The sequence below is a fragment of the Protomyctophum parallelum genome (genome assembly GCF_964188405.1).
Source record: "Protomyctophum parallelum genome assembly, chromosome: 13".
NCBI lineage: Eukaryota > Metazoa > Chordata > Actinopteri > Myctophiformes > Myctophidae > Protomyctophum > Protomyctophum parallelum.
The window spans coordinates 49566785-49581834 of record NC_139708.1 but is presented as its reverse complement, the minus strand read 5'-3'; the positions used below and the strand labels follow the sequence as shown (position 1 = coordinate 49581834).

Genomic DNA, 15050 nt, shown 5'->3' with positions numbered 1-15050 from the left:
CCAGGGTAACTGGACTAAGGAAAGGTACTATGTTTACCCAGGGTAACTGGACTAAGGAAAGGAAAGGTAGTATGTTTACCCAGGGTAACTGGACTAAGGAAAGGAAAGGTAGTATGTTTACCCAGGGTAACTGGACTAAGGAAAGGAAAGGTACTATGTTTACCCAGGGTAACTGGACTAAGGAAAGGAAAGGTACTATGTTTACCCAGGGTAACTGGACTAAGGAAAGGAAAGGTACTATGTTTACCCAGGGTAACTGGACTAAGGAAAGGAAAGGTACTATGTTTACCCAGGGTAACTGGACTAAGGAAAGGAAAGGTACTATGTTTACCCAGGGTAACTGGACTAAGGAAAGGAAAGGTACTATGTTTACCCAGGGTAACTGGACTAAGGAAAGGAAAGGTACTATGTTTACCCAGGGTAACTGAACTAAGGAAAGGAAAGGTACTATGTTTACCTAGGGTAACTGGACTAAGGAAAGGAAAGGTACTATGTTTACTCAGGGTAACTGGACTAAGGAAAGGAAAGGTAGTATGTTTACCCAGGGTAACTGGACTAAGGAAAGGAAAGGTACTATGTTTACTCAGGGTAACTGGACTAAGGAAAGGAAAGGTAGTATGTTTACCCAGGGTAACTGGACTAAGGAAAGGAAAGGTACTATGTTTACTCAGGGTAACTGGACTAAGGAAAGGAAAGGTACTATGTTTACCCAGGGTAACTGGACTAAGGAAAGGAAAGGTACTATGTTTACCCAGGGTAACTGGACTAAGGAAAGGAAAGGTACTATGTTTACCCAGGGTAACTGGACTAAGGAAAGGAAAGGTACTATGTTTACCCAGGGTAACTGGACTAAGCTCAATAACTTGTTTACAGGCAGGCCCTGCTCATAATGTGCAGGTCGGCATTCTATCCTCAATCCTCAATCTTAGTTTACGCATGTTTCATGATAAATGCCTTTTATGTGATGTATTCCCATGTTTTTTTTGTTCCTGCTTAATGTAAATCGCTCTGGATTAAGAGCGTCTGCTAAATGCCTAAATTGTAATCACCATATCAAGAGACATCATGTTTATGTCACTGCGCTGCAGCTGTTTTAATATATACACAATTATGCTGGCTGTCTGCAACGCAGCACTAGTAGTAGCAAACGGCACTTGAGAGAATTCCCATAGAATTACAGGCTGTCGTTTAATCCCTGTGCCCCCCCCCCCACACACACAAACACACACACACACACACACACACACACACACACACACACACACACACACACACTGGTGATCACCCAGCGTGGAGTATGTGAAAGAATGCCGTTAGGGCTGGAAAGGGGACAGTGAGGGCCCCAGTTCTCCCTTCAACAATCCCCATGTGGAGTTTGTGGAGCCACTGTTTATGGATACCACAGATTTTTATTAACATCAATAAAAGATATCTTTACGCACACACACACACACACACACACACACACACACACACACACACACACACACACACACACACACACACACACACACACACACACACCACACAATTAAAAACCTTTAAAACAAATGGGTATCAAAGTCCACTGATGCCCACAAACACAAACCTTACATGAGCATATATAAGGCTACAAATGTTGGTGCCAAGAGTTGGACAACTGGCATTGTTAAGTAAGAGACTATAGTGGATTTAAGATATTAGAATAAATATATGTCAGTGCTTGGAAGGCACATTTTGTTCACAGTACCCCTCTGCAGATTAATTGTGTGTATTTTTAGTTTCGTTTTTTTTTTTGCCCCGTCAGGTTTTTCTTTTTTTAAAACATACTACAAAAGAAATATTTCAGCATGATTGTACGTTAACGGTAGGCTAAACCTATTATATTATTGAAATGATGGGAATTCTTTGTCCTATACTGACGTAACCAGCTCTCCATCCTCTCCTTCCTCTCCATTGTATTTTCCAGCTGACAGGTGGAGAGACACAGACAAAGAGCAGACTTTTCCTACAGTGTTCGCTCACTCTGTGCTAATCAAGGGCTCACTTCACACCACTGGAGATATGGAGTAGTAGTCTACCGTATACATTATTACATAACTGTACAGTACTATTCAATGTATTGTGGTGTCTCGCTGAGGGACCGCGTGCCACCTGACCACCTCCCTGGAGAGAGAGAGAGCAGGGGAGGCGGAGTTGAGCACAACCGGCTGGGCTGCATCATAGGAGGCAGGTACTACCACAATTACCTGCTGGAGGGCTTCAGATGAGCAACACCTGTGCTCCCAGCCAAACACTACAAGAAGCCTCCCTCCCCCAGCAATCGCTCTTGACTCTCTCCGTGGCAGGTTGGTGCGCGGTCTGGCGGTAAGCGAGCACACACTCCCTCACAATATATTCTATAATCCAAGTATGTCAGACTGACTCTATCTTTCTCACCTCATAGGATCACTACTGATATCCGGGTCCCTGTTGGGCTCGGCTGGGAAGGAACTGGCAAGTACTTGGCTTGGAGTATGTGGAACTGGCAACCACTAAAACAAAGACTATTATACAAGGCCCCAGAGCGGCCATCTTAGGCTCACCTGTGTCTGGACGTCCCAGAAGACTTTAAGTAATAGAATGCTGAACTTTTAAGTTGACGAACCGGGAGCCTGAGTTCATTATTATTATTATAATATATATAATATAATACAAACCCTGTGTATATTATTTGATTTCCATAAATGAGTGCCACACTCTGGGCTCAAACCTGTTCCCTGCCTGTCTGTTTCCTGATGTTGGTTTCAATCCTCACAGTATGCATGTGTGCCTGCAAAAAGTGGTTAACCCATTTTGGGGTGGGAACCCCTTTTGGTGTTAGCATTACGTTATGCTTTACCTATTGAAAAATAGCAGATCTACAAGCTCATAGCGCGCCACCGAGTGGCGCGCTAAGAGCTTGTAGGTCTGCTATTTTTGAAAAATCAAAGAACGACTGACATATACACTGTAAATCCCTGGAACATGTGACACGTTTAAAACCTAAACACCAGCGTGTCATAATTAAATGCCAAATGTTTATTAATATTCATAAAATACAGTAGAACACGAGTTCACTCAAACACCTCACGAGAACACCTAGTGTTTGAATTCTAAGCACCTATATTACTGACTTTGATTGTAAAAACTAAACACGTTTATGTGTTTAAAAAGTGTTACAGGCGATTAAACATGTTCTTCTGTTTATAATCTAAACACTGTGACACGTTTAAAAAGTGTTACAAATAAGTGTTTATAACCTAAACGCTTGGGTTTAGTTATAGAAACATATTTCAGAAAACTGTCAGGATGTAGAAGACATTTTTAGGAATCTGATCTCAGGTCAAAAGTGCTTAAAAACACAGGAAGGATAAGGTAAAGAGAGGTGACCTATCTTATGATTCAGGACATTTGAACCCATTTGTTGTTGTGCTAATGTGGTACCTGTCCTGCACATAACTAAGCCATCAGCATCTAGGCTTTACAAATGAACACTACCAAAATCATAAAGGCACAAGCTATATGAATAGAATAGAATTCAATGTATATTATGTTGTAATCTTGTACATTATATTGTTATGAGTCGTGTTTGAACCCAAGATGCAACCATGCAGGACTCATGGGAGGCCTTGCTATAGGCGTTCTTCTAACCCATTCTGACCTGAGATCAGATTCTAAAAATGTCTATTACATCCTGACAGTTTCATTATTAACCCATTCTGACCTGAGATCAGATTCTAAAAGTGTCTTCGATTTTTCAAAAATAGCAGACCTACAAGCTCGTATCGCGCCACTCGGTGCAGGCGCGATATGAGCTTGTAGATCTGCTATTTTTCAAAAGCTAAAGCACAACGTAATTCTAACACCAAAATGGGTTCCCGTCTAAAATGGGGTCCAAAAACAGCAGCAATAGTCAATAACTATAATAATAATGGATTTTTTAAATTCATAACGCACTTCATATTCGTGAGAATCTCAAAGTGCTACAGCAAATGGATAAAAGCAAAAGAAACAACACACCATTAAAAACATCTAATAGAACAGGAACATTTAAAACATAAGGGCATGGCTATAAAAATGCTTTGGTAAAAAAGGAAAGTTTTTAGACCTCTTAAAAGCGTCGACCAACTGTGGGGCTCTCAGGTGGGCGGGGAGAGTGTTCCACAGTTCGGGGGGCGACCGAGCAGGAGGCCCGGTCACCCATGGTGCGTATAGGTTAGTCTTTGTGGGTTTGAAGAGACTGTTAATAATAGATATAGCCTATATAAATCTACATGAATACATATACATATACTCTCAAAGGGCACCTACGGATGGCTGCAATTCGAAACTGGCCTCTGTAAAATCTGAATCCCCCCCACCCCCCCACCCCATTTCCCTCACTGTATATTGTATATTTTCCCAGTGCTTGTATATTTTCCCTTTTTTGCTTCCCATATGATGAATTCCTGTTCTGTTCTTTAGCTACATAGAAATGTCTATTTGTATGTCTCTAAATGGTTGTATGTCTTTAAATGTTTTGATGAATTGAACAATGTGGACCCTGTTGTAAACAAGTGTAATGCTTAATTGGGTCGTCCACTCACAGTTGACAGTCTTTGTATTGAGTTTGTGCTTAAAATGTACTGTAAATTCTACAAACTGTTAATAAATATTTCAATCAATCAATCAAACTTAAATGGGAATAAGCATATGTATGGACTATGGATGTCGGTATTGTAATGACCAAGGGAGCTATAGCTCTCTCCATCTTCGAGCTGGAGATCGGGGGTTCGACTCCAGCTCGGCAGCACTAAACGTTACAATATGTATGATATAAATATTCTTAGGAGTATCCAGGAGAGTTTTTTTAAACATACTACAAAAGAAATATTTCAGCATGATTGTACGTTAACGGTAGGCTAAACCTATTATATTATTGAAATGATGGGAATTCTTTGTCCTATACTGACGTAACCAGCTCTCCATCCTCCCTTCCTCTCCATTGTATTTGCCAGCTGACAGGTGGAGAGACACAGACAAAGAGCAGACATTTCCTACAGTGTTCGCTCACTCTGTGCTAATCAAGGGCTCACTTCACACCACTGGAGATATGGAGTAGTCTACCGTATACATTATTGTCTCCACCTCTGCCCCAAAATTTCCAGAACGGCCTGTTATAGCGCCACCAGGAGGCCGCTTTGTGCAAAACAAGTTTTTGCACAGTACACCTACAGACTTTGTCCAAACATCGCGCAAATTGGTACACAGTCTCTCTAGAGCCATGCAACGAAACGGGTCTTTCAGATTTTTTACTTTTGTTGCCCTTTTATCCAACCACCAGATGAAGGCAAGCTGCAATGTCCTACATTCCTATCCTGGTGGAGACCTGTGCCCAGAAGGGCACTTTTTCTAGTTGCATAACTGTACAGTACTATTCAATGTATGCATGTGTGCCTGCAAAAAGGGGTTAACCCATTTTGGGGCGGGAACCCCTTTTGGTGTTAGCATTACGTTATGCTTTAGCTATTGAAAAATAGCAGATCTACAAGCTCATAGCGCGCCACCGAGTGGCGCGCTAAGAGCTTGTAGGTCTGCTATTTTTGAAAAATCAAAGAACGACTGACATATACACTGTAAATCCCTGGAACATGTGACACGTTTAAAACCTAAACACCAGCGTGTCATAATTAAATGCCAAATGTTTATTAATATTCATAAAATACAGTAGAACACGAGTTCACTCAAACACCTCACGAGAACACCTAGTGTTTGAATTCTAAACACCTATATTACTGACTTTGATTGTAAAAACTAAACACGTTTATGTGTTTAAAAAGTGTTATTGGCGATTAAACATGTTCTTCTGTTTATAATCTAAACACTGTGACACGTTTAGAAAGTGTTACAAATAAGTGTTTATAACCTAAACGCTTGGGTTTAGTTATAGAAACATATTTCAGAAATCTGTCAGGATGTGTAGAAGACATTTCAGGAATCTGATCTCAGGTCAAAAGTGGTTAAATACACAGGAAGGATAAGGTAAAGAGAGGTGACCTATCTTATGATTCAGGACATTTGAACCCATTTGTTGTTGTGCTAATGTGGTACCTGTCCTGCACATAACTAAGCCATCAGCATCTAGGCTTTACAAATGAACACTACCAAAAGCATAAAGGCACAAGCTATATGAATAGAATAGAATTCAATGTATATTATGTTGTAATCTTGTACATTATATTGTTATGAGTTGTGTTTGAACCCAAGATGCAACCATGCAGGACTCATGGGAGGCCTTGCTAGGCGTTCTTCTAACAAAAAAATTCTGACCTGAGATCAGATTCTAAAAATGTCTATTACATCCTGACAGTTTCATTATTAACCCATTCTGACCTGAGATCAGATTCTAAAAGTGTCTTCGATTTTTCAAAAATAGCAGACCTACAAGCTCGTATCGCGCCACTCGGTGCAGGCGCGATATGAGCTTGTAGATCTGCTATTTTTCAAAAGCTAAAGCACAACGTAATTCTAACACCAAAATGGGTTCCCGTCTAAAATGGGGTCCAAAAACAGCAGCAATAGTCAATAACTATAATAATAATGGATTTTTTAAATTCATAACGCACTTCATATTCGTGAGAATCTCAAAGTGCTACAGCAAATGGATAAAAGCAAAAGAAACAACACACCATTAAAAACATCTAATAGAACAGGAACATTTAAAACATAAGGGCATGGCTATAAAAATGCTTTGGTAAAAAAGGAAAGTTTTTAGACCTCTTAAAAGCGTCGACCAACTGTGGGGCTCTCAGGTGGGCGGGGAGAGTGTTCCACAGTTCGGGGGGCGACCGAGCAGGAGGCCCGGTCACCCATGGTGCGTATAGGTTAGTCTTTGTGGGTTTGAAGAGACTGTTAATAATAGATATAGCCTATATAAATCTACATGAATACATATACATATACTTAAATGGGAATAAGCATATGTATGGATTATGGATGTAGGTATTGTAATGACCAAGGGAGCTATGTATAGCTCTCTCCATCTTCGAGCTGGAGATCGGGGGGTTCGATTCCAGCTCGGCAGCACTAAACGTTACAATATGTATGATATAAATATTCTTAGGAGTATCCAGGAGAGTACAGTCAGAGTCCAAGCATGTTGTCGGTAGCCAAACAAACAATCCAGATGAGAGGTGATAATAATAATAATAATAATAATAATATAGTGATCATGGCAGCCTAGGCAAGGAGAACCGAGTCTGGAACGTGACAAAAAACTAGCTATCAGGAGGATTGCAGAACATAAAAAAACCACAGAAAGATCTCGACTACAGATTACATACAAGACGACTGTCTACGAGACACAGACAGCACTGCAGTAATGTAAGGCTTCAACTATACTTGCCAGGTAATTCTAGTCTCCATATGCAGAAGGCCATCTTACCATATAAGTTTCTTTCTTCCTTCATTCTGACCTGAGATCAGATTCATACGAGGTTTCCACTGGACACACACACACTGGTCTGATTAACCCATTCTGACCTGAGATCAGAATTCCAAAAATGTCAGTCGTTCTTCGATTTTTCAAAAATAGCAGACCTACAAGCTCGTGATCTGCTATTTTTCAATAGCTAAAGCATAACATGATGCTGTTCCCGTTCAGAATGGGTTAATGGCAAGGTGCTAACAAGGTGCAACTTCCATTGACAGCCCATTCATCCAAACAGAAAAGTCCTGTCTGATTGTATTAAACAACGTCAAACTCACCAACATTGCAGCTGTACGGAAAGCTTGAATTATTCTCTTTCTATCCTCAAAGTGTTTGTTTCATAAAAATCCACTGTTAGACATGTTGTTATGAGCTATACTTTGTGTCCTTGCAGGTGATTCTTTTTCTAAGTGCTGGAGTTTGAAGTGCTCGTTTTAGATATCACTCAACTGCCCTGCGTACCACCTGTTTTGAATTAGCACATAATGCAGGAGGCAGCAGGACGTTGCTTTACTGAAAACGAGTGCTTCCAAACTCCCCCCCCCCCCCCCCCCCCCCCCCAGCCACTGCGTTAGTTTTACTGAGGTTAGGTTTAGGTATAGCTTACTGAGGTTAAGGTAAGGGTTAGGGTTAGGTATAGTTTTACTGAGGTTAAGGTTAGGGTTAGGTTTAGGTATAGTTTTACTGAGGTTAAGGTTAGGGTTAGGTTTAGGTATAGTTTTACTGAGGTTAAGGTTAGGGTTAGGTTTAGGTATAGTTTTACTGAGGTTAAGGTTAGGGTTAGGTTTAGGTATAGTTTTACTGAGGTTAAGGTTAGGGTTAGGTATAGTTTTACTGAGGTTATGGTTAGGTGTAAGCTGTCAATCACAGCGACTGGCCAGTCACAGCGCACCCTCTACGTCACTCTGTACTCAACAAACAGGACAAAACCATGGTCGCTGCTCTGAGTAGTAGTGTGGGCGGGGGGGGGGGGGGAGACACAGTTCTTGAAGACTCTGGTGTTGATTGGAGAATGGGAACAGGTGTGCCACACCCAGGTGATCCTGAGTGGCTACAGGTGGCAGAGTGAGGATGGAACACTGCAGGAACTCCAGAGGTAGAAGGTGGAGGTTGACGGGCTCCAAACCGTAACAATTATAAATGGTAAATGGTGCATTTATACAGCGCCTTTATCCAAGGCGCTTTGCATAGATGGTGCATTACATTCACCCATTCACACACACATTCATACACCCGATGGCGGCGGAAGCCATGCAAGGTATACCAACCAGCACATCGGGAGCAATTAGGGGTTCAGTGTCTTTGCCCAAGGACACTTCGACATGTAGACAGGAGGAGGAGGAGCCGGGATTCGAACCGCCGACCCACGGATCATTGGACGACCTGCTCTACCTCCTGAGCCACAGTCGCTATACAATATATTATAACCTCATCAACACTAACTATAGAACAGTGGTTCCCAAACCTTTTCATGTCAAGGACCCCCAAATTGACACAAATCTGCCCGCGGACCCCCATTTTGAAAAGATATTCCAGGGACGATTTGTACGGCTCTAGCAGTGATTTTCAACCCATTTAATTTCAAGGACCCCCAGTTTGACATGCATTGATTAGTCTACGGACCCCCCCATTCAATGGCATGTCTATCTCTGGGACCCCCGATTTATAATGTAAAATCAATGCTAATTTAACTCTGAGCGTGTACAAAGGGAACCAAACGGACCCGTTTGTACACTCTCAGAGTTACAGGCCCACAAGGGTCCATTTGGTTCCAAAGTATCATTTAGCTGGGGACCCCCTGGAACCCCCTCAGGGACCCCTGGGGGTCCCCGGACCCCACTTTGGGAACCACTGATATACAATATATATCCTCATCAACACTATATAAAACATAACATGGAACATCTGTGGATTTATTGGCAGTTCAATGATGCCACCATGTGTTAGTATCCGGTACTGCAGAGTGCAGAATGTCAAAATTGTCCTTTATCCCTCTAAGACCCAGCGTTGCTTTTTAGCAACAATTTTATTTTATTTTATTACTATTTTTTATTTTTTTCCTGTTCTTTTTTCACCTAAACGTCATCAGTGATGTTCATTGCAATGCCATTTCAATGCCATTGGTCATGATATTTGCATATAAATACCCCCCCCCCACAGAGGCTGAAATTCACACAAATAAAAAATGTCTGGACTCTGTGCAATTTTGAATTTTTTTTAGACTTTTGACCTTTACCCTAATAAAAGTAGGTAAAATAATTGTAATATATGTTTTTTTGTGATCATTATTGTGAAAGATATCCCCAAAATGTAAATTATTAATTTATTATATTATTATATAATTATAAATGTTTCATCAAACTTTATTTTTTTATTTTTTTTTAACATATTTTTTAGTCTTAGTCCTAGTAGTACAAAGTAGTAGTAAGGTTGAAATCTATTTTTTGCAAGTAGAAATTAATGCGGGTGTTAGAGGGTTAAAGTTGCTCTTACACCCATGACAGCTGGGTTGCAGCAGCTTTACATACAAGTTAGTCATTATTACGGTTATAATTATTAGTTTCAAACTAGCAGTTGAATGTATTAAATTGGGTTGCCACACACAGACTTAAAGAATGTCTTAACTAGTAAAGCTTTAGAAATCTTTAACGTGCTCGTGTGGCCTATAGTGGTCTCTTTGGGCTGGTTTTCATAGGCCAGGCTGCTTATTTTTCCTCGCAAAGTCTGGCAACTCTGGCTGGAACGCAAGTGGCAGTCTAAAATGTGACAAATGAGCAACACAGAAATGTTAACAATCCTAATTCATTCCCCATACGGTCCAGAATGGTGCTGTGTGTGTGTGTGTGTGTACGTGTGTGTGTGTGTGTGTGTGTGTGTGTGTGTGTGTGTGTGTGTGTGTGTGTGTGTGTGTGTGTGTGTGTGTGTGTGTTGTTATTTTTGTTAGCTTTTCCAGAGCCAGGCGCACTGCGGGATGAGCTTTTCATTATTAAACAACATTTTTAAACAACATAAAATGTCCACTTGAAGATATTTGTTGAATATGTTTATTAGTGTTTGACAAGGAGCAGATACTAGTACACACTCCATATTGCACTATATATTTGGATCAAGAAAAGATGTTGTTTAATAATAATAGTGACTATTATTATTGGTAAATGGTAAATGGTGCATTTATATAGCGCCTTTATCCAAGGCGCTTTACAGAGATTGTGCATTACATTCACGCATTCACACACACATTCATACACCGATGGCAGCGGAAACCATGCAAGGCACCAACTAGCACATCGGGAGCAATTAGGGGTTCAGTGTCTTGCTCAAGGACACTTCGACAGTAACTCTGGGGGTAGCCCGGGTTCGAACTGGCAACCTTACGGTTACCATCCAGGCACCGACGCCCACAACATCTTTTCTTGATCCAAGTTGCGATGATCCCCAACATCTAGTACGGTAGGTCAGTACAGCGGTTCCCAAAGTGGGGTCCGGGGGCCCCCAGGGGTAATCCGGCCAGTGACATCGGAATGGTTTTTAGATCGCATCGAGCGTTTTCATTCGGATGTAAGTTTTTGTAGGTGTTTACATAACAACGTTTAATAGGATTGAACTTATATTCGGAATGAAAAGGGGATTTAACTGCTCATGTCGAACGTAGCCATTGGCTACGTTTACTGCGATCTAAAAACCATTCCGATGTCACTGGCCGGATTACTCCGATGTTCAATGTGATTGAAAGAAAATTGGACTCATGTATATGTAGCAGTATGGGCGTCGACTTCTACTCTGCCCATCCTCCTCCCAGTAATCAGTGAGCTGATTGCTTGCAGTATTTAAGCAGCACACACTCTGCCTGTGTTAGATTCTCCTCAGTCGATGTGTGTTCCCGAACAGAGCTGGCCCTTTGGGCTTCAGCAAGCCACGCAGTCCCACAGCGTGTGTGTGTGTGTCATGAAGGACCCTTCATGACAATTATCCCTCAAACAAGGCTGGCCTAATGGGCTTCAGTATTGTTTGTTTCATTATGCCCAAGCCAGGTAAGCCTCTCTCGTGCCTGCAGTCAGTGTATTGTTGACTAGAGTTATGGTCATGAAATTGACCGGTTGTCCCTTGCTTTGTAGTCTGTGTGCTACCGTCCGTCTCTGCACGGACGGCACCCCCCCCCTTGTGTGCCTGGAGGCTGCCTGTGCATCCTGCCCCTAAATGAGTGGTAGGTTTGTTTGTGTAGATCTTCCTTGGGTAATATAATTGATTAATTTAACTTGCGCCTTATTGAAATGGCCTGGTAACACTGCGGCTTGTGTTTCCAGGGCTTGGTGAAAGGAAGCCACGCTGCTGTTTTGCCTTGTCTGAATAATCGCTCAACACTGACCAACCACTGATCCACTACTCAAAGGAAGAAACATTATAATTGTGTATGAACTGGGAATATTCTATTGGAACCTGTTTATGGAGACCTGTTTGTGTAACAGTGTAACCCTGTGTTGTCTGGATGCTCATTTAACGTGTTTTAACTCTCTCTTTGCTAGTGCCGGTGCTGAGGCCTCCGGGTCTGGACCAGGCCCGTTCCAGTGGTATAGTGGTATCCCCTTTCCTTTTATTGTGTGCCATGAGTTGTTTTTGCTGTGTTCTACGGTTTGGGGTGCCACTGCCCTGGGCGGGTTAGCTGGTCCCCTGTCCCCCTGGTAACCCTCAACACCGGTCCCTGAGTGTCCCAATCTGTACCTCTGAAGTACTTAAATACTAATGACTTGTTTATGTCCAAGAAACATCCTGATCTTTTACCATGAAGTGAATAAAGCTTTGTACTTTGGTTACACACGTTTCTGCCTTGCCTATCTATATATACTGTTACTGAATCTGTGTTTGGGGAGTCATTACGTGCTCCGGGTGTCCATTATTGCATTTAGTAAATATCTCCTGGGGCGCAATTCCCCAGGTGGCGTAGTTGGCTACCTTAAGCAATACCACCTCACCACATATACACTGCTTCGGATGTAAATTAATTCTGGTCTTTCTGAGCATGCTCATTTCCATTGCGCTCCAACTCCAAGGCGCTCATAAGCCTCATATCCAAGGCGCGCCGAGGAGTTTGCACATAGAGCGCGTTATTTCGTGCATTGTGTGTGTGTGTGTGTTCAACGGTCTCTCTCTCACACTCTCTCTCTCTCAAAAATAACGAGCGACCCGATACAATAATAATCAGTGTGTTGCGTGCCCTGGCCGTGCTGTAGATAATAAAGTAGGCTACACATAAAAACGAGATGATCACCTTCCCAGCGGAGAAGGGGAGCCGCAGCAGGAGGGGAAAAAAAAGACGGTAAACATAATATGTATATCCGTCCCTATCCAAGCAGCAGCCTCAAAACTACTGCGGAATGAAATGATGGGATTTCAAAGTGTCGTCTTTCGTCTGAAAGTCACAATGAATGAACTGCCTATATTTTATGTGTCCAACAGATGGCGTAGTTTCACGTGAATTAACATGTATCATGTCTTCTATCACTTCTCCATATAAACACTCATTCGGAATGACCATTTCCCAGTATTTATTCGGAATGATCACCCTTCATGTAAACGTAGCCATTGGCTACGTTTACATGAAGGGTGATCATTCCGAATAAATACTTCCGAATAAAATACATCCGATGTAATGTTTTTTGCCGCGAGTTTACATGGGAAATGGTCATTCCGAATGAGTGTTTATATGGACAAGTGATAGAAGACATGATACATGTTAATTCACGTGAAACTACGCCATCTGTTGGACACATAAAATATAGGCAGTTCATTCATTGTGACAATACAGACATATTACAGACGAAAGACGAATAGACGATACTTTGAAATCCCATCATTCCGCTGTAGCTTTGAGGCTGCTGGTTGGATAGGGCGGGCAAATATGTTTACCGTCTTTTTTTCCCCACTCGCTATGGCTCCGCTTCTCCGCTGGGAAGGTGATCATCTCGTTTTTATTTGTACTTTATTATCTACAGCACGGCCAGGGCACGCAACACTGATTATTATTGTATCGGGTCGCTCGTTATTTTTGAGAGAGAGAGAGAGAGAGAGAGAGAGAGAGAGAGAGAGAGAGAGACACCGTTGAACACACACACAAACACACATACACACAGATCAGGGTTATCGTCATCTGCTGCTGCTCCACGTTTTTTTGTGGATTTCGGATCTGAAAAAAGGAACGAAATAACGCGCTCTATGTGCAAACTCCTCGGCGCGCCTTGGATATGAGCGCCTTGGAGCATGCTCAGAAAGACCAGAATTAACTTATATCCGAATTAGTGTATACATGAGTCCAATTTTCTTTCAATCGCACTGAACATCGGAGTAATCCGGCCAGTGACATCGGAATGGTTTTTAGATCGCATCGAGCGTTTTCATTCGGATGTACGTTTTTGTAGGTGTTTACATAACAACGTTTAATATGATTGAAATTCTATTCGGAATGAAAAGGGGATTTAACTGCTCATGTAAACGTAGCCATTGACTGAACGTCCATTCCTTTTCAGGAGCTCCTAATCAGGTAGAGCAGCCATCTTGCTGCTGCACTCTGGGAGATGTAGTTTCTGAGGTCTGAGATGTCACGCTGACCATAATATGTTTTGGTCCATTTCTGAGTTTTGACTCAACACTTATCAACACACATTAAAAGTCCATCTATTTGTACTACAATCCTGTTTAGTTAATAAAGGCTTTTTAAATTAATCCTGGTCTAGAGTGTGCTTGAAGACCCCTCTTCTCCTTTTTATATATTATTGAGACTATAATATTTATAAGACTAAAATACTAGGATTTTGTCTGATTTAGTCGACTCAATTTCAGAAGACTAAATATGACTACTAAATTAAGACTGTTTGTGTGTGTGTGTGTGTGTGTGTGTGTGTGTGTGTGTGTGTGTGTGTGTGTGTGTGTGTGTGTGTGTGTGTGTGTGTGTGTGTGTGTGTGTGTGTGTGTGTGTGTGTGTGTGTGTCAGCATACTGGAACGTTTCAGTATGCTGATTTTAGAACGGGCCTTAGGCCTTAATGGGTTAATCAACACCAGATCAATATATTCAACATAACAGGTATTTTATTTATATGCACATTCCTCAACTGTCAGCTTGTAGATCGGCTATTTTCCAAAATGTTTGCCTCTTTCTTAGGTAATGTGACACTTAATTTGGCCAACGTTTGACCATGTTTTATGGTAGAGTTTGTCGGGTACTGTTGATGTAACCTAGCAATGGTCTCACTATTGGTTTATTCTTTATTTCCTTTTCATTGAGGTATTTAAGAAGTCCTTAAATGTGAAGATACCCTGGCCTGTATGCACTTTGTTGGTTTGAACAAACGATTCAACATGTCATATTGTATAAGGCCAAAGTGTAATAAGGCCAAAGTGAAAGGGCCCTTTTTAGTATTTCTAAAACTGCTAAAACGTAACTTAAATTAACAAACCCACACACAAGTTCAATGTGGAACTGAAAGATGAACTGAAATTAATTTGAACTGAATCGAATGGATTTCTTACAAATATAAATACCTACAAAACTATAAGAACTGAATGTGGAAAATGTGGTTTCAAATCCTG

At 41.5% G+C, this 15050-nt stretch overlaps 1 protein-coding gene across 1 annotated transcript in view; it reads right to left on the bottom strand.

Annotated features, from left to right (window-relative positions):
- Window positions 1-1892: 1892 nt before the first annotated feature.
- Window positions 1893-15050, bottom strand: part of pdgfbb (platelet-derived growth factor beta polypeptide b) — a gene marked incomplete at its 3' end in the record, with an annotated part of 44783 nt that continues 31625 nt past the window's right edge. Inside the window, exon 7 of the mRNA XM_083779200.1 lies at window positions 1893-1948. Within this exon, the coding sequence (XP_083635326.1) occupies window positions 1893-1948 (56 nt within the window). The remainder of the gene's footprint in view (window positions 1949-15050) is intronic.